The sequence below is a fragment of the Hylobates moloch genome, unplaced genomic scaffold (genome assembly GCF_009828535.3).
Source record: "Hylobates moloch isolate HMO894 unplaced genomic scaffold, HMol_V3 SCAFFOLD_14, whole genome shotgun sequence".
Taxonomy (NCBI): Eukaryota; Metazoa; Chordata; class Mammalia; order Primates; family Hylobatidae; genus Hylobates; species Hylobates moloch.
Window position 1 is genome coordinate 13244610 of NW_026652289.1, and position 24557 is coordinate 13269166.

Below are 24557 nucleotides of genomic sequence, written 5' to 3' on the forward strand. Positions count from 1 at the left end.
TGCTACTGCTGATCTGACAGAAGGCAGAGCTCAGGTGGTAATGCGAGTGATAGGGAGTGGCTGTAAATACAGATGAAGCTTCTTCTCTTGCTCACCTCCTGCTGTAGCATGGACTGGTACCAGTCCATGGCCTGGAGATTGGGAACCCCTGCCTTATCTTTTTTTCCCATATTTAGTGAGACCTCATCAGTTGTTAAGGCCCAGGTATTTATCTTCCCTTAAAATACATATGTTGAAACCTAATCCTCAATGTGATAGCATAAGAGGTAGAGATGTTGGAATGTGATTATGTCATGAGGGTGTAGCCCTTATGAATGGGATTAGTGCCCTTGTAAGAAGCTGAAGAAACCACAGTTGTCTCCCTTCCACCATGTGAGGACTCAGCTAGATGGTACCATCTATGAACCAGGAAGCAGACTCTCACCAGAAAACAAACCTGCCTTGATCTTGGCCTTCCCAGCCTACAGAAATAAGTGTGTTGTTTGTAAGTTACCCAACTAATGGTATTCTGTTATAGAAGCCCACATGGACTATCAGTTAACGTACATAGAATAATTTTTACCTATTTATTGGTTTTGTGGCTTCTAATATTTTTTTAAATGAAATTTAAAAAAAAAGAGAGAGAGAATAATGTCTGTCTTTGGAGTTCAAATGAGTTTTTTTTCTTTAAAACAACTATGATAGGACACTTTTTACAGTAGTGCAGGCATTTACCATAAGTAACAATTCATCAGACCAAAAAAGGTGGAATAAATCATGAAAGTAAAAGTATCAAGGAGTCTCCGTATTCTACATGTAATCCATTCAATTTCCTGCTAAAGTAGAATTTCTTCCATTTGTGTCAATCCTTTGGGATCAGCCTACAGCAACAGTCTCCTCAGTTTCTTCTAGAAACTTCCCAGTTTAGAACCCCAAAAGAGTGGCCAGCAGTCACCAAGGCAGGTTCTCTCCTGTGTGTAGTTAATGAGACTGGTAGGCCAGCCGCTTCTTCCTGGTTGCCATGGAAATGACCAGGCCACTGGCCCTCTGAAGACGGAAAAGAACAGCAAGTGCAAGACCACGCATTCCACCCTGGCTTGCAGATTAAACCAGCTGTCAAGCCAGGGTGAAGGATCCGTGGCCAGGCAGAGGTCTGTGGAGTGGAGAGGCGAGGCCTCACGGTGGAACTCTCAGATGTAAGTAATTTCTCTGTTCTTCTTTTTTAAAAAGTATGTCTAGTCTGACAGTTTTTAAGAGCTTCAGAATTTCTGCTGCATGGCAGAAACTGTGACGGTTGGAAGAACCATTGTCAGGGTCACTTTCTTGTTGCATTTGCATTTCCTGAACATAATGTACATGTATGAGTGGCTTTCACTATGAAACACTTTTTTAGGCTTCCAGGCATATGAATTCCTCTTTACTGAGATCCTGCCTTTAAAATGAAAGATTTTCAGTGCATTAGGCAAAGAATGAAATGGTCTTCTCATTTAAACCCTGAAAAGATAAACTCACTTAAGGCTAATATAACAGATAGCTCCTTGAAATCTTGTCTCTATTTTAAAACATCTGGCTAGACTTTTCCATTAGTCTTCAATGCTAAATAACAATTAAGGAAAAGAGATATGATATCTCTTTTCCTTATTGTGATCCCAAACAAAGAAAAGTGGGAACTCCCAAAACACCAGCTGATACTGTTTCTTTGCTCTGTTTTATCTTTTAATAATATTATATTCACTGCCTATTTACACACCAGGCTTTATAGAGTTTGCTGATTAGAAAACAAAGAAAGAAAAGAAAGTAAGCTAAGATGAGCATTAACATTTGGACTGGATAGTTCGCGTTTTTAAAAAATTGGTCTTTTATTCAAAAGTGAAAAAGCATGATAAATAATGTAGCAAAAGGCAAGATGAGGAGGGGAATGTTTTAATTCAAAATGAGTAGAACATATACAGTCTTGCATATATTTCTTTGTTTAATAAGCATATTTTGGAAAGCTTTTAGCAAAAAGTATGTTGGTGTATACTGAGGATAGGAAATGTTTCAAAAACATTGTGCATAATATTTATAAAAAACCCATTCTTAAAAAATACCAAAAAAAAGACCTCATTTGTTTGAAAATTTTTTTACTGAAAAGAGCCATCCTTGAGAAGTTTTTTGCCTTTTCTTAGACTAAATAATGCAATATGTTTGGAAGGAAAAAAAAGACTTTTCATTACTTTTTTTTTTTTTTGACAGAAATTGGGCATTTTCTGAAAATAACAGTTTCAATAAAGTATTTATGGAAATGAGTGCTTTTCAAGAGCTGACTTGGATTTCTCATCTTTCTTTTCCACACTGATATTTTTCACTGCTTAAAGCTGCTACACTATCAGCTTTTAAAATTCAGTGCCCAGTGGCTTGTGTCCGTGTCTGTGGGAGCTAGTAGGTCAATAGGCCCCAGTGGGAAGAACAGGCAGGCCTCACAGTTCTATGGGCATGGGACCAAGGGGCAGCTGTGCAAAGCTGTGGTTGTGAACCCCAGTGATGCAATTAACTGAGTGTCTACCAAGTCGCTCAAGGGGAAAGCCTGAAGGATTTGCACTCATTGCCTAATTCAGTCTCTCAAGGACTGTGTCAAGTAGAAAAGTACGGTAGCCACATATTTTAGTTAGGACTTCCCAGTGGCTCACTCTCTGAGAATTCTTTGTCCCACATTCCATACCTATGTTAGCAGAAGCAGCACTCTGCTCATATTGTCCTCTATTCTGATTATGAACTTAAGAACCAAGATTTCTTTCTTATGGTTCTGGAGACTGGGAATTCCAAGGTCAAGGGGCCTGCACCTGGCAAGGGCATTCTTGCTGTTTCATCCCATGGTGGAAGGTGGAAGGGCAAGAGAGCATGTGCACACACATAAGAGAGACAGAGAGAAAGGGGGTCAAATTCATCCTTTTATTTGAAACCTATTCCCATGGTGACCAACCCACTCCTCAATAACAGCATTAATCCATTCATGAGGGCACCGCCCTCTTAAAGGTCACCTCTTAAAGCTTCCACTTCTCCACACTGTTGCACTGGGGATTAAGTTTCCAACACATGAACTTTAGGAAACATATTCAAATCATAGCATTTAGCATGAGGGTTCTATACACATATAGGTTAAAGGCCACATCATCTAGTAATAGAATACAATGCATGGAATCTCACTTGAATAGGCCCAAGACCCTGGGGTAGGAAATAGCACTGTAATTTCCACCGTGACTCTTCAGAGTATAGTTGGCTGTCTGGGTTCAAATTTTAGCCATTATTAACTAGTTCTGTGACCTTGGACAAGTTATTTAACCTCCCTGTGTATCCTGTGTGTCATTTCCTGATATGAAAATGGGACCATATGCGGTGGCTCATGCTTGTAACCCCAGCACTTTGAGAGGCTGTGGTGGGTGGATCACTTGAGGTCAGGAGTTCGAGACCAGCCTGGCCAAAATGGCGAAACCCAGTCTCTACTAAAAATACAAAAATTAGCTGGGCATGGTGGTGCACCACCTATAATGCCAACTACTCGGGAGGTTGAGGAAGGAAAATCGCTTGAATCCGGGATGTAGAGGTTGCAGTGAACCGAGATAGTGCCACTGCACTCCAGCCTGGGTGACAGACTGAGACTCTGTCTAAAAAAAAGGGGGGGGGCCATAATATCTACCTGTAGGATTACAGAAAGGATTAAATAACATAAAACACGTGAGACACTTAACAGTACCTGGCACAAAAGAAACACTCATTAGATCTTACTATTAGTGAATAAAAATATGGATAATTCCTGATTTCATTCAATTTTCAATACACAACATATGTGTATCACATTTTATATTTTAAAGTACATTGCTTCTTTATCAATGACAATTCGCTGTATTTAGCTAGCTTAGCCTTGGGAACACAGGGCTGAGGAACAGTGAATTACTGATACAGTAACATTTCTCATAGGAGTCTGAACTTTCTCGGGAATCAGGAGCTGTGTATTTGGCATGTTAAGTTGGAGATGTCTACTAGACATTCAGAAAGAGCTATCAGATGCAATGTGGGACATGTGAGCATGATGCGGTCAGGAGCTAGAGACATATCTCAGTTCACCATCAGCATCTAAGTGGTATTTAACTTCACAGAACAGCATGCAGGCACCAAGAGAGTGGACGCACATACAGAAGACAGCCATGCACTGAGCTGGGGACATGCAACAATAACAGGTAAGAAGATCAGGGCCAGGCGCAGTGGTTCACACCTGTAATCTCAGCACTTTGGGAGGCCGAGGCGGGCGGATCACCAGGTCAGGAGATTGAGACCATCTTAGCTAACACAGTGAAACCCCGTCTGCACTAAATAATAATAATAATAATAATAATAATGCAAAAAAAATTAGCCGGGCGTGGTGGCGGGCGCCTGTAGTCCCAGCTACTCTGGAGGCTGAGGCAGGAGAATGGCGTGAACCCGGGAGGTGGAGCTTGCAGTGAGCCGAGATCACACCATTGCACTCCAGCCTGGGCGACAGAGCGAGACTCCGTCTCAAAAAAAAAAAAAAGATCAAATGCCAGCCGAAAGACTGGGAAGGAGTGGCCATTGAAGGAGCCAGAAAACCAGGAGAATGTGACATCATGGAGGAACAGAAAGCTATTCACTCAAAAAGAAGGGAGGAGGCAACTAAGTCAGATGCTCGTGGGAAGTCAAACAAAATGAGACCAGGAAATTAATCACTGGATTTGGTATGGGGATGGTGGGATTCACTATGAACCTGATGAGAATGGTTGCAATAGAATGATCACAGCAAAAGTCTGGTTTTTTGGAGTGGCTTAAAAATCTAACACAACTAGGTACTAGGCTCTGTGTGATAACAGATTGGCTTACAAAAGCTCTTTTTTTTAAAAATTTATCTTACAATAGACTGATATTGCACTCTAAGAAAAGTAGGTTTGAGTCAAACAAGAACTGTCACCTATTCCCCCAGCCTAATAAAATGTCATGAAAGAGGAGAGATTTGAAGACAGTATAAGAGATGAAGGTAGCGGCCGGGCGCGGTGGCTCACGCTTGTAATCCCAGCACTTTGAGAGGCCGAGGAGGGCGGATCACGAGGTCAGGAGATCGAGACCACGGTGAAACCCCGTCTCTACTAAAAATACAAAAAATTAGCCAGGCATGGTGGCGGGCGCCTGTAGTCCCAGCTACTCGGAGAGGCTGAGGCAGGAGAATGGCGTGAACCGAGATTGCGCCGCTGCACTCCAGCCTGGGCGACAGAGCGAGACTCCGTTTCAAAAAAAAAGAAAAAAAAAAAAAAAAAGAGAGACGAAGGTAGTTTCTTAGTGGACAAGAAACAGAAATCATCCCCAAACACAGAGGGCAACATAAGCAGCATGAGACGAATGCGGTCCAGATTGGAGAATAAGAAAACACAATGGGGGCAGGCGCGGTGGCTCATGCCTGTAATCCCCACACTTTCGGCGGTGGGAAGATCTCTTGAGGCCAGAAGTTGTAGATCAGCCTGAGCACTACAGTGAGTCTATGTCTCTACAAAAAATTTTAAACATTAGCCAGTGGTACGCACCTATAGTCCTAGCTACTCAGGAGGCTGAGGTTGGGAGGCTTGCTTGAGCCCAGAAGTTCAAGGTGACAGTGAGCTACTGCACTCCAGCCTGGGTGACAGAGCAAGACCTTGTCTCAAAAAAGGAAGGAAAGAAAAAAGAGAGAGAGAAAGGAAGAGAGGAAAAAGAAAGAAAGAGGAAAGAAAGAAAGGAAAGAAAGAAAGAAAGAAAGGAAAGAAAGAGAGAAGGAAGGAAGGAGAGAGGGAAGGAAGGAGAGAGGGAGGGAGGGAAAGAAGAAAGAAAGAAGAAAAAGAAAGAAAGAGAAAGAGAGGGAGGGAGGGAAGGAAGGAAGGAAGGGAGGGAAAGAAGAAAGAAAGAAAAAAAGAAAGAACAACGAAAGCCCAGTGAGACATCACACACACACACACAAACGCAGCCCTCGAGGCTTGTCCCCACAACATGCCGTGGTGCCTCTCCTTTCCCAGTTTTGATCCACTTCCCATAAAAGGATTACCTCACATTTGCATCTCTGAAACGCCTGGTCTCTGGGTCATTAAAAAAAAACAAAAAAAGAATCTTCTCTGTGGCCAGGAGGTCTGAAGAATTCATTTGGAGTTGTGCCTAGACACTATTTCATGGGCACCCGGTTTAGCCCAAATCGTGATGCCAGATTATCTACTGGAGCTCTGCTGCTGTCACAAAACTAATCTTCAAAGAGTCATCAATGAGATCAGGATTCACTCTTTTTAAATAAAATTCTTATTTTGCAATAGTTTTAGGTTTACAGAAAAATCATGAAGATAATAGAGAGTTCTTATATAGAGTTAACATCTTACATTAGTATGATACATTTGTCACAATTAATGAACCAGTATTGACACATTATTATGATAAAATAAAGTCCAAACATTATTCGGATGTCCTTAGATTTTACTCATTGTCCTTTTTTTGTCCCAGGATCCCATCCAGGATCCCACATTACCTTTAGTCATCATTACCAGGAGGCATTTTAAAACTCTGAAAAATCTTTCAAGAAAGAAACAAGGTTTAAATGTTCATTGGTTCCAATATTTGTAACTAAAGCCAGCAAAGGAAATTTTAATTCTTATTTTTGTCCAAACTGGAATGGTCGGAACTATAGCTTGAACACAGTTGAAAGGAAGAAAGCCCAAAGCTTACATCTTAAGGAAATAGTGCAGGTACTTTACGGGAATATAAGAAGGGCACGACTGTAAGTCCAAGATCTGAATTCCCTTTTATTGTTCTGGAAGCAGGTAATTAAAATAGTAAAGGTCTGCCAGCCTTTTTTTTTTTTTCTCTCATCTCCTAGCAAAGGGATTAGTGTCTGACTCATTTTCCTTGGCAACCTCACACTCACATAATACTGGCCCAGTAATTTAAGCAAAGCTTTCCCTGAGTTAGCTTTGCAAGATTGGACTCTGAAAGGTTAGGTCGTGGGGGAGTTTTGCAGCAAGGGCTGTTGTAATCTCTCAACCAACAGCAATTAGGGGAATGGCTTCGTGATGCTCACAAATATCTGTGAGACCAAAATATACTAACTCTACTCATGTTTTCCTTCGCCCCTCGGAGGGTGTGTGGCATAAGATGGAAGGGCAGTGATTGGAGGCCTGACTTGGGACTCACGGTCTCCATTCTAGCCAAGTGTATTTCACCCTTCATCCTCATCAGATTCACAGGAAAGTTGTAAGGCAACCAGGAACCTAGATTAGGCCTTTTGGTAAAGTCACAGGAGGTTGGAGGTGCCTCCTGGGATTTTACCAGATGTCATTCAGTGGCTTTCAAGAATGATGCACAGCTAGGCCATAAGAGAGTAAGCTCAAATTCCCACCCTGTCACCCATACACAGAAACTCATTCTGGTTTCTCTGCCTGGCTAGGCCATACAATGAAAGTCGCTGAAGAAGATGAATTTTGCTTGCTGATTTGATAACACTCGACAACCCTAGGAGGTAAAAGGCAAAAGAGGGGCTGGGCTCACGCCTGTAATCCCAGCACTTTGGGAGGCTGAGGCAGGTGGATCACCTGAGGTCGGGAGTTGGAGACCAGCCTGACCAACATAGAGGAACCCTGTCTCTACTAAAAATTAGCCGGGTATGGTGGTATATGCCTGTAATCCCAGCTACTTGGGAGGCTGAGGCAGGAGAATCACTTGAACCCGGGAGGCGGAGGTTGTGGTGAGCCAAGATCAAGCCATTGCACTCCAACCTGGGCAATAAGAGCAAAACTCTGTCTCAAAAAACAAACAAACAAAAAAGGCATAAGAGGGAATCAAGGATCAATAACATGCCTCATTGGCTTAGTCAATGTAGGGACTCATTTGGATAATATAAATAGTTGTGCAGTGCTCCTATGTGCTGGGCCCTGTGCTAAGGACTGGGGAAACCGCGATCAGCAAGAAGGCATCAGAAACCTGACCCCCTGATATGGTTTGGCTGTGTCCCCACTCAAATCTCATCTTGAATTGTAGCTCTCATCATTCCCTCATGCTGTGGGAGGGACACAGTGGGAGATTATTGAATCATGGGGGTGGTTTCCGCAATAATGTTCTTGTGGTAGTGAATAAGTCTCGCGAGATCTGATGGCTTTATAAGGGGAAACCCCTTTCACTTGGCTCTCACTCTTCTCTTGTCTGCCACCATGTGAGACACGACTCACTTTCCACCATGATTGTGAGGCCTCCCCAGCCATGTGGGACTGAGTTCATTAAACCTCTTTCTTTTGTAAATTACCCAGGCTCGGGTATGTCTTTATCAGCAGCATGAAAATGGACTAATAAAACCCCACAGTAAACCAACAAGGAAGCCCCGCATCCAGGCAGCAAATTGTGGGTGAAATTAATACCCAGGTGAGCTCAGTGCTTTCCAAATAAAATATCTACTTTTCAGTCAGTTCTTACTCAGCTTCTAAGCTCCTGAGCACTTTAGTCTATTTCTATGATTCAATCAATTTAATCTCAAAGAAGTAATCCAGTTGATACCTGAAGAGCTCCTGGCTTCACCAGCCAGCGGGCACAGATAAAGTTAAGTGAACACAAATAGCTTGTATTCTGCTGGCTCGTGCTCCCACCTACCTGATACAGGTCCTTGCCTCCTCCCACCACTATGTCTACAAAATAGAATTTCCTCCAGGTGCTTCTTTGAGTCCCCAGGAGTCTTGCCTACGCTCACAATGGTCCTTTCATCTGCTTCTGTCCCCAGCCGCCACTGGATGCTGACTGTCCCTTGCCTTGGTCATGGGGCTCCCTGTTGCTTGATGACCAGGGAGCAACATCCAGGGGTGGCCCCAGTCTGTTCTTGAGAAAGGGTCAAATGGTGCTATCTGTCCCTCATTCCTCACTGTGCTAGAGCTGAGCTGTACTCAGTACAGAAGTGGAGAAAATGCTTCTGTCCATCACTCAATGTTGCCCTTTCTTGCCTGGGCAGGGGGCCACTTGTGCCTCACATCTCAGAATTCTTAAAAGCACTTCTTGCAGCCTCTGCTTGCTACCTGACCGGACTCAGCCTCAGGCATACGTTTGGGCTGGAAAGACACAAATGCCACTGTCCCATCCCTCTGCTCTTCCCTGCCCTGGGCCCTCCCATATCGTCTTCGCTCTCCTTCAACAATTCCATGTATGCAATTAACCACCTGAAGATGGTTCCCCCTCAACTTATAAGACGTATCCAGATGTATCCATCTGGGCTTGGCTGGGTCCAACATAGTGTGACTATTCTATGGGAGCATTGAGCTTGGTATTTCAGGAGAATAGTTACCAATGATCCAGGCTAATGAGACGAATAAACCACATAATGTAATTAGCAAACACTGCAGGGCTGTGAATACAGAAGGGCTGGTTTGGTCCACAAGGATGGTTTGATGTGGTGGTTTGGTTTCCTCATCGTCTCTGTATTCATTTCCTATTGCTGCTATAAAAAATTTCTACAACTTGGCCAGGCGCAGTGGCTTATACCTGTAATCCCAGCACTTTCGGAGGCTGAGGCAGGCAGATCACTTGAGGTCAGGAGTTTGAGACCAGCCTGGCCAACATGGTGAAACCCCATCTCTACTAAAAATATAAAATTAAGCCTGGTATGGTGGCACACACCTGTAATCCCAGCTATTCAGGAGGCTGAGGCAGGAGAATTGCTTGAACACAGGATGCAAAGATTGCAGTGAGCCAAGATCATGCCACTGCACTCCACACTCCAGCCTGGGTGACAGAGCGGGACTCCAACTCAAAAAAAAAAAAAAAAAAAATCTACAATTTTAATGGCTTAAAACAACGTATCTATGTTATTTTACGCTTCTGGAGATCAGAAGTTCAAAACCAGTCTGACCAGGCTACTGTGAGGGTGTCAGTAGGCCTGGTTCCTTCTGGAGACTCCAGGGGAAAATCTGTTCCTTGCCTCTTTCAGCTCCTAGAGGCTGCTGGCATTCCTTGGCTTGTAGCCACATTGCTCCAATCTCTGCTTCAGTTGTCATATTGCCTTCTTCTTATAAGGACCCTGTTGATTACATTGGGCCCACCCAGATAATCTAGGATCATCTCCTTATCTCAAGTTTCTTAATTTAATCACGTCTGTAGAGGCCTTATGGGGTAACGTATTCACAGGGACCAGGGATTAGGACACAGGCACCTTTAGGGACCATTATTTGACCTGCTATAACATCCATTAGGCACAGTTGGAGATCAGAAATAAAGTGTTTTGATCACATCCCATATTCCTGCTGTTCCTTTAAACATTTCATACACATTTAAGTTAGTAGAAATGGAAATCAGATAATTAATTTCTATTTTCCAAACTAGCTCACTAATAATTTCAGGACCTCACAATCCTCAGAATTTACAGGAGGACGTTTGTAAATCTGATTGGATTCATTACAGGAAAAATCATGCAGAGAGATATTTTTGTTTTATGCTGTGCCTGTTCTCTGTCTAGTCAAATGTTTGATACAAGTAATGCATTAAATGAACCAGTTACTTTAGATTTCTTTGGGGTGGCTTTTGGGATGCCCTCACAGAGCATGGTAATATATTTGTTATCACTATGACTCTGATATTACAAAATATGAATGTCTATGAATAGTACTATATATATTGTAGTATGCCTATGAGTACTTATGAGTACTACAATATACATAATACTATAGAACTATTCAGGCTGGGTGCAGTGGCTCATGCCTATAATCCTAGCAACTTGGGAGGCCAAGGCAGGAGAATCACTTGAGCCTGGGAGTTTAAGACCAGCCTGGACGACATAGTGAGACCCCATCTCTAAACAAAATAAATAAATAATATAGTACAATTCATATATATATATATATATAATCACATGCATCTACTTTGCTTTTGCAACCTGTGTGGTTGGATTATTATCCTGTGCCATGTCAAGAGAAATAAGACTCAGACAGGTTCTCTGACTGATCCAACTATATACTAGTGAGTTCAACATGAACAGTCACAAAAATATTTTAAAGTGTGTCCTGTCAAAACCCAAACTGCATACTTGAAGCTAATTTTGCCTGCATAATTCCAACTTATGGAGACATGAATTTACTTCATATTTTTCTAGATGAGCAAATATATCAGATGATAGCATATAGTTTAGCTCCTACTATAGAAACCCAATGAGATTCCAATCACATCAGAATTACTGGGAACTCATTTCCTGCCCCACACAATGAATTGTGTAAACCACAATGAAAGGGAAGTGATCTTCACCCACAGAGACTGCACAGAATGGTGACTTCAGCATTAGATCCTTGCAAGGGCCTGTGAAAATTCAGTGGCTCGTACCAAGGATGAGGATGTGCTGTTGTGGAATGTGAAGAATAAATAAAAGACAACACATATCACAGTAAGAAAACATTGGGGAGGGACCCAAATTAGTTTTCAACTTCATAAGCTTTGAAATAGTAAACAACAAAGATATCATCCCCTTTTCAAATATCATCTTACATAGTGTTTATCTCTAACCTATCTCCTGCAGTGCATTCGTGGAACAAAGCCAAAGAAAAGAAAAATGCTAAAAATCCCTTTTTTCAAGAGCATTTCAAGGTCCTACATCTAAAGCCCTCACACAGTGCCTGTGTGGGCATCTCATCCACATAACAGAATAGCCAACACCCCTCCTTGACCTCAACAGGAAGAGGGCTTGCACAGCCCTGGACAAGTGGGCAGTGGACCTGAGAACAGGTGACCACTTGTTTCTGGAGCCCAGCGTGGAGTCTCCACCCCACACTCCTCCCATACTTTCTGTTTGATCTTTGCTATCTCTCTAATAAGGAACAAGGTAGCCATAAGGCTTACAGTGCAAATACCCTTGGACAAGAATGTGTTGGTTTAAATTCCGATTAAGGCCTAACCAACTGGTATCAGATCCCAATCTGTGAGCGGGTTTTCAGCACTGGCTTCTGGAAAGAAAAGAATGGATGATCAAGGAATTAAGAGGAAGGCACATCAAGGGGAACTGGGGATTGGAGAGCTACTCCACCTACTCCATAGCTTGCTGTAACTAGCCCTTACTAGCAGCTAGGCTTGCTGCCAGTCTGATGAAGCCACCCAGAGGCTCCTGACTCTGAGAAAATGAGCTATGTTTTTCTTGTGGCTGTCAGGGCTCACAGTGGATGTCTCAGGGAGTGGCGTTCCCAGGCAAGCTGTGTTGGGATGCTAAGAATGAGATAGCGATGGGAGGCTGAGGCAGGAGAATTGCTTGAGCCTAGGAGTGGGAGGTTGCAGTGAGCCGAGATCGCGCCACTGCACTCCAGCCTGGGAGACAGAGCGAGACGAATGCTTTGCTGTGCTGCCCACTGAGCTCTCCTGCTCCCTGTACCACTGGTTCCCTCCGAGAGGTTCTAGCAGGTGTCCTCACTGCATGCTCATAGGAGGAAGACAGCCTCATCCTCATCACCACCTTCTCAATCCTACATTCTTGGTCCTCTCCATCCCCTTGAGGATTCCAGATATTGAAACAGATTTATCCAAAGAGCCTGGAGTTAGAAGGAATCAACAAATGGAGAGATGGAAATCACTGAGGAAAACACAAAAGGAAACTATTTAGAATTCACTGTCCTGACTCTAGTGTTTTCTCCCCGGATTCAGTCTCTCCCTGGCAACCTAGGTTACCTTCCTTAAACAAGATCTAAGTAGATGTCTCCTGCTTCAGACCTTTACCATCTCATTTCTTGTCTCTTGCAGGAGCCTCCAAAGAGGGAGATTACCTCGCAGGAGGTTTGCAAGCCAAGCTAGTGGGGTAGAGCTGAAAATATTCAAACTTTTATTTTTATTTATTTTTCATCTCAAATTTTTAAAAGTGCTACTGTTTGTGTACTGTTGATAATACAGATGATATGTAAGCATGGTAATATGTGAATGGCCTTTATAAATTAACAGATACACCTATTGGGGAGGGTTTTAAAATCATTTATTGATGGGGTGATGATCAGAAGAGTTTGGAGACCAAGTAACTGCCAGCATAAAATCCAAATCCCTTAGCTTGACCAGCAAGGTCCTGTCTAACCCTGTCTTCCTGCCTACATCCCCAGCCTCATGGACCTCCAGATGTCTTATACCTGCTCTAAACATACTAAGGACTTTAGTCATTCTGACATCTGTGCCAATGACTCTTATATCTGCACTGTCTCGCCTTTCCTAACTCGAACCTCTTCTCTGCCTGGTCCAAAGAGCACATCCTTTGGGAGTCTTTCCATTTCTTCCTTACCACCACTCCATCTCCATCTTTTTTTTTTTTTTTCTTTTGCGATGAGTTTCACTCTTATTGCCCAGGCTGGAGTGCAATGGCGCAATCTCGGCTCACTGCAACCTCCGCCTCCCAGGTTCAAGCGATTCTGCTGCCTCAGCTTCCCGAGTAGCTGGGATTACAGGCGCCCACTCCACGCCCAGCTAATTTTTTGTATTTTCAGTAGAGACAGGGTTTCACCATGTTGGCTAGGCTGGTCTCAAACTCCTGACCTCAGATGATCTGCCCACCTTGGCTTCCCAAAGTGCTGGGATTACAGGCACCAGCCACTGTGCCTGGCCTCCATCTGCATCTTTAAGAACTACCAATCACATTGTCTTATAATTAGTTGTCCAGTTGTTTGTTCTCAGAGTACATTCCAAGTTCTCTGGGCAAACTTCAAGTCCCTTGAGGGCATGGATGATATCTTCTTCATTTTTGCTTCCCCATGACTTAGGCCATTTGCCTGGCATCCAATAAATGTCCTCTAAGTGTTGATTTCTCATTTTCTTTTGAGAAAAGAGGATGTAAAAATCCTAAGTTGCAAAGCAATATTAGCACCTGCTGTATTGTACCCAGCTAGCAGGGTAGGCTAGCTGCTTTGACGAACTTCAAGATATCAGTGGCTTAGAGTAATTGAGATCTGTTCCTCCCTTACATCACAGACTAATGCCATTAAGGGGGAAGAGGGGTGTGCTGTCTTCCATACAATCATTCAGGGATTCAGCCTTTTGTCTACAGTTCTGCCATCTTCTAGGGCCGTTGGTTCCTTCGTGGAATCTTCCACCATATTCCATTGGCCAGAACTCAACCACATGGCACCACTTCACTACCAGAAGCTCAGAAATAAAGTCCAACAGTGTGCCAAAGAAGGAGAAGAGAACATGGCATTCATGGGGACTAGAAGTCTCTGATATACCTAGGTTGTAAGACGCAATAAGTAGCTTGATGCAACCATGACAAAAACTCAGGGGATGTCTACGCATCCAAATTTTTCAGTCAAGTTGCTAAAAACTGTGCATGATTTTTTTTTTTTTTTTTTTTTTGAGACAGAGTCTCACTCTGGAGTGCAATGGCACGATCTCGGCTCACTGCAACCTCTTCCTCCTGGGTTCAAGTGATTATTCTGCCTCAGCCTCCTGAGTAGCTGGGATTACAGGCACGCGCCACCATGCCCAGCTAATTTTTGTATTTTTAGTAGAGACAGGGTTTCACCATTTTGGTCAGGCTGGTCTCGAACTCCTGACCTCGTGATCTACCCGCTGGGCCTCCCAGAGTGCTGGGATTACTGGTGTGAGCCACCACACCCAGCCTATGTGCATAATTATTAAATATTTGAGCCTTTGTGCATGATTATTAAATATTTGAGCCTTTAAATCATTGGACATGTTTAAAAACCAGAGCTACTATTCAGAATCAGTTTGAGTATTATTTTTGTATTGCAGCTGAAGAAATCTTAAGAACAATACTAGCAACTAGCTGCATAAAGACAGAGGGTTCTGAACTGAGGAGATACAGACATCAGTTACTTCAAAACAAATTCCACACAGATTCCTTCTCAATCTAGGATTACACCCAACATTTAGATAATGTTTATACTTGGCTTCAAAAGGAATGTTTCAAACTTGACTAGTTCTGTTTATAAGAAGATATTACTAGTAAGGAGATATTGTGTCAGTGGGAGGACAGCATTTGGAGCATTTGCCCAAAACAGATTTGAAATGTCATAAATAATGATGTTCTGAGCTCCATAGTCCTAACACAAAAGACAAACAACTAATTATGGAAGAATCAAATGACATTCTCCAAATCCTTATAGCAATTAAAAATCAAAAGCAATTTAAAAACGTAATTTGGAAGTGAGCTTAATTTGAAATCAAAAGTGGTTTTTATTTTATTATTTGAGATAGAGTCTCATTCACTCTGTCACCCAGGCTGGAGTGCAGCGGTGCGATCTCAGATCACAGCACCCTCCACCTCCCAGGTTCAAGGAATTCTCGTGCCTCAGCCTCCTGAGTAGCTGGCATTATAGGTGTGCACCACCACACCCGGCTAATTTTTGTATTTTTAGTAGAGACAGGGTTTCCCCATGTTGGCCAGGCCGGTCTTGAACACCTGACCTCAAATGATCTGCCCCCCTCAGCCTACCAAAGTGCTGGGATTACAGGTGCGAACCACCATGCCTGGCTGTGATTTTTATTTTTAAAGTGGAAATGCAATTAGGGGAAAGACTCAAGAGAAGAAACTGTGAAAGGCTCAAAAGTCAGAAGCTGAGGAGATGCCCTGGCAAGAAGCCGTCTCAAGTATAGATCTGAGTTATGGCTCTGGGGTTAAAGCCAGAAGAAAGCTAGGGCCCGGGCACCCCAAGGAACACACTGTGAAGCCAGGACTTGGGGAAGTAAGCAGGGCTATCGCTCACAAATGCAGTCCCCAAAGTGTGTCCCTGCAAAAATCCTTGAAGATTCTTGGGAGGTAAAATCGAGGGGCCCTCCAGTAAAGGAGCCAATTTGAAATTCTGAATATATCCCACAAAGTCAGACATATATCTCCACTCTTAGGGGGCATTTTATCAAAGTGGTGCTTTAGTGTTTGCTGAGACTGAGAGGAGTAAAGTTGCAATGCTCACCCATGCTCATCCCATGGGTCTTGTGGGCACCAACCTTTCTGACTGCCTACCTGGCCCTTTTCTGATAGTGCCTCCTGATTTCCCTTTGCAGAACCATCCTTCTACCCTCTCAGTCCACTCTTTGCAGTGTGGCTGATCCCATTCATTGGCCCCTGAGCCGAGCATACGACTCAGGAGACCAATGTATTTTTGCCTCCTAATATTTATTTATTTACTTATTTGGTTATTTATTTCATTATTATTATTATTTTATTTTTTGGTTGCAAAGTCTCACTCTGTCACCCAGGTTGGAGTGCAGTGGCACAATTTCAGCTCACTGCAACCTCCACCTCCCAGGTTCAAGTGATTCTCCTGCCTCAGCCTCCCTGTAGCTGGGATTACAGGCACATGCCACCCCGCCTGGCTAATTTTTGTATTTTTGGTAGAGATGGGGTTTCGCCTTGATGGCCAGACTAATCTCAAACTCCTGAGCTCAAGCAGTCTGCCCCTCTTGGTCTTCCAAATGCTGGGATTACAGGTCTGAGCCACTGTGCCCAGCCATATTTATTTATTCATTAGAGATGGGGTCTTGTTCTGTCATCTAGGCTGGAGTGCAGTGATACAATCATAGCTCACTGCAGCCTCAAAGGGCCTAAGAGTTCAAAGCCCAGTGAAATCACAGCTCACAAGGGGTACTTGAGAGAAACTAGGGGAGGAAGGTTTAAGACACAGTCTCCAGCAGAATGAGCTGTCATGAACCCGTGGAGTAAGAATTGGGGTTAGGTCATGAGGAGAACAGGTGCCGTTTCATATCATCCCTCCCTCTGTCAGTCACCCTAGGCAAGAAGCCATCCAGAGAGACTCTGAGGCCAGGGACTGAGTGTGCTCACACACGTTGCCCTGAACCTGCACTTGTGTCCCTCTTTCTGCCTGTGCAGCCATAGCAGATACCACCACAGGGTGGTTTAAACAACACCGAATTCTCAGACTCAAGTGATCCTTCTGCTTCAGCCTCCCGAGTAGCTGGGACTATAGGTGCACACCATCATGTCCAACTAATTTATTTTATTTGTAGAGATTATGTCTCACAATGTTGGCTGGGCTGGTCTTGAACTCCTGGCGTCCCACAATCCTCCTACCTCGGCCTCCCAAAGTGCTGGGGTTACAGATATGAGCCACCACACCCAGCAGCCTGGTGCTAAAGAGAGTTTTTTTCTGTTTTTTTTTTTTCCTTGAGAGGTTGCTCAGCTGATAGAAAGTAAACCTGGATCTACTAGTGACCATCTTGTCCCCAGAAGGAGTGATCTTATCTGAGAATGAAGCCCACAAATGAGAAAGAATAACTGAAAAACGGACAGACATTTCTGACAACCTTTTTTGAGTAGCTGGATCAAGCCATGCCTGAAATCCTTCCTTAATTTTTCAAATAAGTGAGCAGATTTTTTTTTATCCAAGTCAGTCTTAATTGGATTTCTATAGCTAGCAGTTAAAAGAGTTTGAGTACACTGACATTTGGTAAACTATGTTTTTTCATTCATTCAATGAAATTTGTTGAGTCCTTGCTATGTGCTAGGCACTGTGCGGGAAATTGAGAATATAAAGCCCAAAAACTGCTCTCTCAAGGTCTTTACCCCAGTGAAAGAGAACCTTGAACTAATAATCACGGTACAGCTGAGTGCAGTGGCTCATGCCTGTAATCCCAGCACTTTGGGAGGCCAAGGTGGGCAGATCACCCTGAGGTCAGGAGTTCAAGACCAGCCTGGCCAACATGGCAAAACCCCATTTCTACTACAAATACAAAAATTAGTCAGGTATGATGGTGCGCGCCTGTAATCTCAGCTACTCAGGAGGCTGAGACAAGACAATCGTTGGAACCCGGGAGGCAGAGCTTGCAGTGAGCTGAAATTGCACCACTGAACTGCAGCCTGGGCGACTCCATCTCAAAAGAGAAAAAAGAAATTCATGGTAGACTGAAGGAGGAAAATTTCCAACTGGCATTTCTGTGGCAGCCTCCATAAACGGGTTACCAAGGGTATTTGCCCCACTTGGTGCCCTCTTAGTGAGCCTTCCCCCACTAGGCATGTGTTTTTGTTCTGGCCTTTGGGCTTCCTAATGTCCAGGAGGCAGGGACCATCCTGAGGTCTAGCCAGGGCCTTACTGTTGGGAAGTTGCTCACAAATTCTTCTGGGAACTTCTTGTCCCACATGTTCCAGCAAACCAATATCCTTTTCTCTTCTGATCTCTTTTCCTCTTCCACGGCTGCCTCTGAACAGGATCAGCACCTGAAACAGGGAGGCAGCCACTTTTCTCACTAGGTTCAGGCTGATGAATAGACCTCTCCCCTCTTTTTTCTTTTAAGGCTAGGGTCAGGGTGGGCCAACAGTATTGACAGCATTCCTGGTTCTGGGATGACAGGGTTACCAGGACACAAAGTCCCAGAGGCCTCCAGTGGAATCTGGGACAGCTGATTGTCTAAAATTATCTTGTAATTAATAAATTATTCACCGTTCCTCACTAAGGGGGGTAGACACGCCCACATTCTAACACTGCTTAAGACTGTTAAGCCTCTTGTTCAGGGAGAACTCTTGTTCTCCACGTTTCTCAAAGCTCTTTCTTTCATGACAAAATGTACCTATTAATACATTTAATAAGAATCCTTTAAGGAAATCCTGTGCCAACTTCAAAATAGACACAAAGCACTATAAACCGCCTTATCCAGTCCCCCACGTCGAATCTCTCTCTCTCTCTGCTATGTTCTCATAGCGGCCTGTATGTTCAGTACAGTGCTTCTCAGTTCAGCCTTACTGGTCTTTTTCTTTTGAGGATAAATCCTGGAGGATAGGATCCAGGTCTTTTGTATCTTTGTTTCTTCTGCTTGGCCTAAGCCAGGGCCTGGCACACGGCCCAGGCTGGGCCCTGCCTAACTCCTGTGTTTGCCCCCTCCTCTCGCCTCCTCCCCACTGCTATAGCCTCTCCATCCTCACATGCGGGATGGGCCTGGCTTTGGGCTCTGATGCCCCAGCCCATTGGAAGCAGAATCAATTTCGTTAGGACGTAAGTTCTATGAGGACTGGGCCCCAGGTTGTCTTGTTCTGAGTTGTACCCCCATAGCTAGCAGAGGGCATGCCACCTAGTAATCTTCCAATAAGCATTAGTTGAAGGAAGGAAGGGAGGGAGAGATGATTGCATGAATACAGTCACAATTGCCGTGAATCAATGTCTCACCCTCTGTTCAAGTTTACGTGGCAGAGCTTACTTCTATCCTCCTGGCATTCCAGCCATCGGGTTGTGGCTTGTGCCTCCTGCCTGTCTACCTGATTCCTGGCATTTTTAGCCTTGATTCCTTTGGATTTCTAATTGCCTGTGGCCTCGTCTTACACCCTAATTGCTGCTTGTCTGCCTAGCCTCTTTCCTGTTGTCACCGTACTCTTTGGACACATGTTGAGCTCTTCAGACTGACCCTTCCATCTGTTGCTCCCTGGCCCTTAGTGTAGTGGCCCTGCCAGTAGCTCTGGGCCCTCCCACTCAGAGGTCGCATGCCAAGTATCCCACCACACCCATGGAGCTTAGCGAATGGAGATGGACTGAATTGTATTGTTTGGTTTCTCTCTTCAGTCATTGGGGGAATGTTATTGCTTCCGCCAAACTGAAATGTGGTACACTCTGCCATAATGCTCATCTCATCTCATTCCAATCACACCACAAAGGAGGATCCTGCATCTGTCATATGCCAGACACTGTAGGGCTTTTCTCCCAAAACTGGATATTGGTGTTGCTCTTTAAATTACTCATGCATCCCTACCTTATTTAGATTTTTTAGAAGTTCTTATATATGGTTTTGTTTTGGAGCCCTGCAATAAATTGACAAGATCAGTTCATAAATTTCTTCTGGCATAAGAGTAGCTAAGTCAAAATAATTGTGATTAATCGGTGGGTGATTAGTCTTTTTGTTGTCTATTACCACAGTTACCTAGGTACATTTGTAAGAGGCCCTGAAAAGGATGAATGGACTCACAAACAGATGAATATGGTGGGGATGGGAGGCATGTTTATCTACTTAGAAATTAAAGCTTACCATTAACTAAATGCTTCATTGGTATTCATGCTATGTTGTGTAATAGGTAGCGCTTGGATAGCTGAATCCAACAAAGAAGTGTTTGTCTCCTGAATTCCAGGAAGTCAGATATTGAGGGGGAGGAAAGCATGTGCATGTTCAGGGGTTTGTGGGCGCTTCATACTCGTAACTGGATGTTTGGAGAATGTGCTCTCTCAGCTCCAAATCCCTGCCCGTAGATAGGATGCGGTAGGTCTCCTCTCTGGCATCTGCTCTGGCATCGCTCTGGCTGTGTTGTTGGCATGCTGGTCTCACTGTCAGCCAACATCACTGGGAGTTTTACACCTCAGATGAGCAGAGCTCAAAGGTTTGGCTGCTGTCTCTGGGTGAGGTGCTGAGAAAAGAGCTTGCCCAGTGCCTGGGCTGCAAGCATTGCCTGCGGCTCAGGAAAAAGTTATTAGAACGGCAAGAAAGAAATGTTTACAACTTGTTTTTTCTGGGTTTCCTTTTCCATGAGCTGTGTATTTCAAATGAAATGTTGTGATACAGCTGCCTGTTTTCTTTCAGGTGAGTTCCAACAAATTGGTTCACAAAGAGGGGGGATAAACACGCTGGCCCACGCTGGGCAAGCATGGCACCACCTCCTAGGCACTGTCTCCTTCTGATCAGCGCTCTGGGAGTCTTTGCACTTAACTGCTTCACCAAAGGTCAGAAGAACAGCACGCTCATCTTCACAAAGGAAAACACCATTCGGAACTGCAGCTGTTCTGTGGACATCCGGGATTGTGACTACAGTTTGGCCAACCTGATGTGCAGCTGTAAAACCATCCTGCCCCTTGCGGTGGAGCGAACCAGCTACAACGGCCATCTGACCATCTGGTTCACGGACACATCTGCGCTGGGCCGCCTGCTGAACTTCACGCTGGTCCAAGACCTGAAGCTTTCCCTGTGCAGCACCAACACTCTCCCCACTGAATACCTGGCTATTTGTGGTCTGAAGAGGCTGCGCATCAACATGCAGGCCAAGCATCCCTTCCCAGAGCAGAGCTTACTCATCCATAGCAGTGAGGACAGTGACTCCAGAGAGAAGCCCATGTGGTTACACAAAGGCTGGCAGCCATGTATGTATATCTCATTCTTAGATATGGCTCTTTTCAACAGGGACTCGTCCTTAAAATCCTATAGTATTGAAAACATTACCAGCATTGCCAACAACTTTCCTGACTTTTCTTACTTTAAAACCTTCCCAATGCCAAGCAACAAAAGCTATGTTGTCACATTTATCTACTAACATAATAACTGTGTCCAGCTGCCTGGAACTTTGACAAACGATGAATAATTTGCAGAAGGAATATGGAAATAAGGCCATGAGATAGGTATCCCTACCCACAACTGTGCCTCTCTCTGCAGGCTCCATTTGCAACACAGCCACACATACCAATAACCAGCTCTCTGTTCTGCTCTGTGCCCAACTGAGAGAACACTTTTGAAAAACAAAAGAAAAAGAAACCAAAAAACCAACTTGATTCCGTCCAGGGACATGTCTTGGGAACCAGCTAGGCTTGGTCTCTGCAACTAGAAGCCTGCAGGGAAATGTCCCGTCAGAAATGGAGAAAGCAATACACCCTAGAGACTGCTTAATGGAGCTCCTCCTAGGAGATGACCCCGAAGAAACATATCTTCTTTCAAAATACTGCCTTAATTTTTTTCTGTTTCATTTTGTGAAATTGCTTGGAATTCCCCTAAGTAGAGAATAATCAATTTCAGAGGTTTGGGAACTGTGAGTTTTATAAAATGGTCGGGCGCAGTGGCTCACACCTGTAATCCCAGCACTTTGGGAGGCCGAGGCGGGCAGATCACCTGAGGTTGGGAGTTCAAGACCAGCCTGACCAACATGGAGAAATCCCATCTCTACTAAAAATACAAAATTAGCCGGGCATGGTGGCACATGCCTGTAATCCCAGCTACTCGGGAGGCTGAGCAGGAGAATCGCTTGAACCTGGGAGGCGGAGGTTGCAGTGAGCCAAAATCGTGCCACTGCACTCTACACTCCAGCCTGGGTGACAGAGTCAGAGATCACACCATTGCACTCCAGCCTGGGCAACAAGAGTGAAACTCCATCTCAAAAATAAATAAATAAATAAATAAATAAATAAATAGATAAATAATTAGGTTCTCTTAAACTGATCTTTTCTAAATACCTTGTTAAGAATAGATGCACTGAGAAATAAGAGGTTGGAGACTGTGTTTGTTGGGGTGGAGGTACCACAGGCATGGATAGGGTGAGACTTTAGGACCAAATGGGGGGACCAGGGTTCCAGAGAGAGGGATGCAGAAGTGAAAATTGGAGGATACAAAACACATTTGCATCTATCTCAAAATTTGCTTAGAGCACAGCCTAACTGCAAGGAAAGTTCTTCACTTCTAGTCTTTCACATTCTTTTCCTTTTCTTTCTTTGCATGGTCTGTCTTTGCCCCCGCTATACCATTTCACCAATTTCTTTTCTCATTTTCATCTTCTTTCTCCTTCTCCTTTTCCTCTTGCTCCAAAAATCAGAACTTAGATGAATACCATTCGAGCTATGTTTAACTACATTAGGGGCTAGCCTGGGAATTTACTCACCACTTACAACATTATTTCTATTGTTAAAAGTGCTCAAATTATTGACAGATAATTTATAAAAAAAAGTCTAAGGCTCAGTCAATTTGGAAGGTTAAGATTGCAAAGTGAAGGCATTTTATATGACATGGTTAACACAAAATGATTTTATGTGTGCTGATAAAAGGAACCAAAGCAACATACTTTTGAAAAAATTAAATGGATTCATTATTGTACAAAGAAAATTTTCCCTCATAGAGATGCAACTTGCCTTTAAAGTGGACTGTAAAGAATCCATGGCTTGGGAGGCCGAGGCGGGCGGATCACCTGAGGTCGGGAGTTCAAGACCAGCCTGACCAACATGGAGAAACCCTGTCTCTACTAAAAATACAAAATAAGCCAGGCGTGGTGGTGCATGCCTGTAATCCCAGCTACTCGGGAGGCTGAGGCAGGAGAATCACTTGAACCTGGAAGGCGGAGGTTGCAGTGAGCCAAGATTGCGCCACTGCACTCCAGCCTGGGCAACAAGAGCGAAACTCCATCTCAAAAAAAAAAAAAAAAAAGAAAAGAAAAAAGAATCCACTGCAATTGTGATACAAATGTCTAAACCTTGAGTGGAATGAATTTGAAACATTATTGCATTCATGATACCATAATGATAAGAAATAGTCCATGACTTAACAGGATGTCCTGGGGCTGATGACTTTAGATCACATATATCACTTTTTTTTTTTTCACTTAACCTTAACATAGAGTAACTGAAATAACCTGCAATTTCTACATTTGCTTAATTGGTGGGGGATTTAGCCATTCAGGCTAATTAGCATAAGCCCATGTCAGTGTTTAAATTAGGCCAAAACAAAGACCAAAGTATGAATTTTAATAGAAAAATGTGACCTCATTACTGACATTGTACTGCAGATAATGTTAAAGTGAAAGAAAAGGATAAGGAAAGGGGGAAAAAGGAGGAGAAAGGAAAGCAAGAAAAGACAAGTGAAAAGATTAGTAATATATTCATTGTCATTAGTTACTGAAAATATAACAAATTGAATTTTAGTAATTTGTATTAATAAAGCATAAAATTAAATGATGTTAGAAAGTATATGCCTCCTATAAATATCTTCCATTTGGTAGCTTTTAATAGTTTCAAAGCCCTTTCACATATGTTTTAAGTGAGTCTTTTGAGAAATACTTGTGAGTTAATGGGACTTAAACCAACAGAAAAGGAAAGCTAATTTAGTTATAAATCGAGCCTGAGGTTTCAGATTTCTGGACCAAAAATATGGTTCAGTTTGTGCTGCTGTGGGATGAAGAATGGGCAGAGAAAATCCACAGCGCAGGCATGGGGATAAATGGCATTTGGCACTTAGCTGCAGGGTTTGGGGGACAACAGGGAGTTGTGGGATGGTGGTTAAGTAAGGGTGCATGCCCCACCTGAAGCTCTACAATGGCTCAGCTCCAACTGAGTGTTGCCATAGGAAAATCTGATGGGGCCAGATCTGATCCTTCAAGAGAATGAGGAATTCCAGGTTGTTATGTGAATTCTCACAATTTGTAAATGTCGGCTTGCCATTCAGCATTTTTGTTTGTTTGTTTTAAATAATATCATGTGGGTCAAACAAACTATGTTAATGGTACCCATCTGGCCTGGGGCTAGTAACTTATTGCCTCTGGCCAGTGGTGTGTTAATAAAAGTTTAACCACCAGCTCTCCAACAAAAAAGGGAGGTGGGCTGCTCTGCCTATGGAGTAGCCATGCTTTTATTCCTTTACTTTCTTAATAAACTTGCTTTCACTTTACTCTGTGGACTCGCCTTGAATTCTTTCTTATGTGAGATCCAAGAACCCTCTCCTGGGGTCTGGTTTAGGACCCCTTTCTTGGAACATCTTTATGGCAACCACAAAGGGATGATACTAAGGAGACCCCTGACCCAAAGGAAATAGACCAACACTGATTGACTGACTTTGGAGTCAAGGAAACGTTTCTTTTGAGCTATTGACAGCTTTCAACAATTGCATAAATTATGCTCCTGTGAACA

General features: G+C 43.5%; 2 protein-coding genes across 6 annotated transcripts in view; one reads left to right on the plus strand and one right to left on the minus strand.

The window, feature by feature from the left end:
* The window catches only part of LOC116481826 (uncharacterized), a 130594-nt gene that overhangs the window by 87225 nt on the left and 18812 nt on the right, over positions 1-24557 (minus strand). For 2 of the 3 annotated variants that reach the window (XM_032174787.2, XM_032174788.2), the window contains exon 4: positions 17378-18148. The exons of the other annotated variant lie outside the window; for it this stretch is intronic. In XM_032174787.2, the coding sequence (XP_032030678.1) occupies positions 17807-18148 (342 nt within the window). In that variant the 3' untranslated portion in view covers positions 17378-17806. Of the gene's footprint in view, positions 1-17377; positions 18149-24557 lie in introns of those variants that run through there. 3 annotated transcript variants of the gene reach the window in all.
* On the plus strand, positions 1064-24318 carry CUNH21orf62 (chromosome unknown C21orf62 homolog). Of its 3 annotated transcripts, XM_032174785.2 has the most exons (4): positions 1064-1175; positions 4116-4196; positions 7421-7492; positions 20488-24318. In XM_032174785.2, exon 4 carries the CDS (start codon positions 20552-20554, stop codon positions 21209-21211), a length of 660 nt encoding a protein of 219 aa, XP_032030676.1. In that variant the 5' UTR covers positions 1064-1175; positions 4116-4196; positions 7421-7492; positions 20488-20551; the 3' UTR covers positions 21212-24318. The 3 variants fall into 3 exon arrangements, with proteins under 3 accessions (XP_032030676.1, XP_032030674.1, XP_032030677.1); XM_032174783.2 differs by lacking the exon at positions 7421-7492; XM_032174786.2 differs by lacking the exons at positions 4116-4196; positions 7421-7492.

Coding starts and splice junctions, on each gene's coding strand:
- CUNH21orf62 (XM_032174785.2), top strand. CDS start 20,552: ATGGCACCACCTCCTAGGCACTGTCTCCTTCTGATCAGCGCTCTGGGA.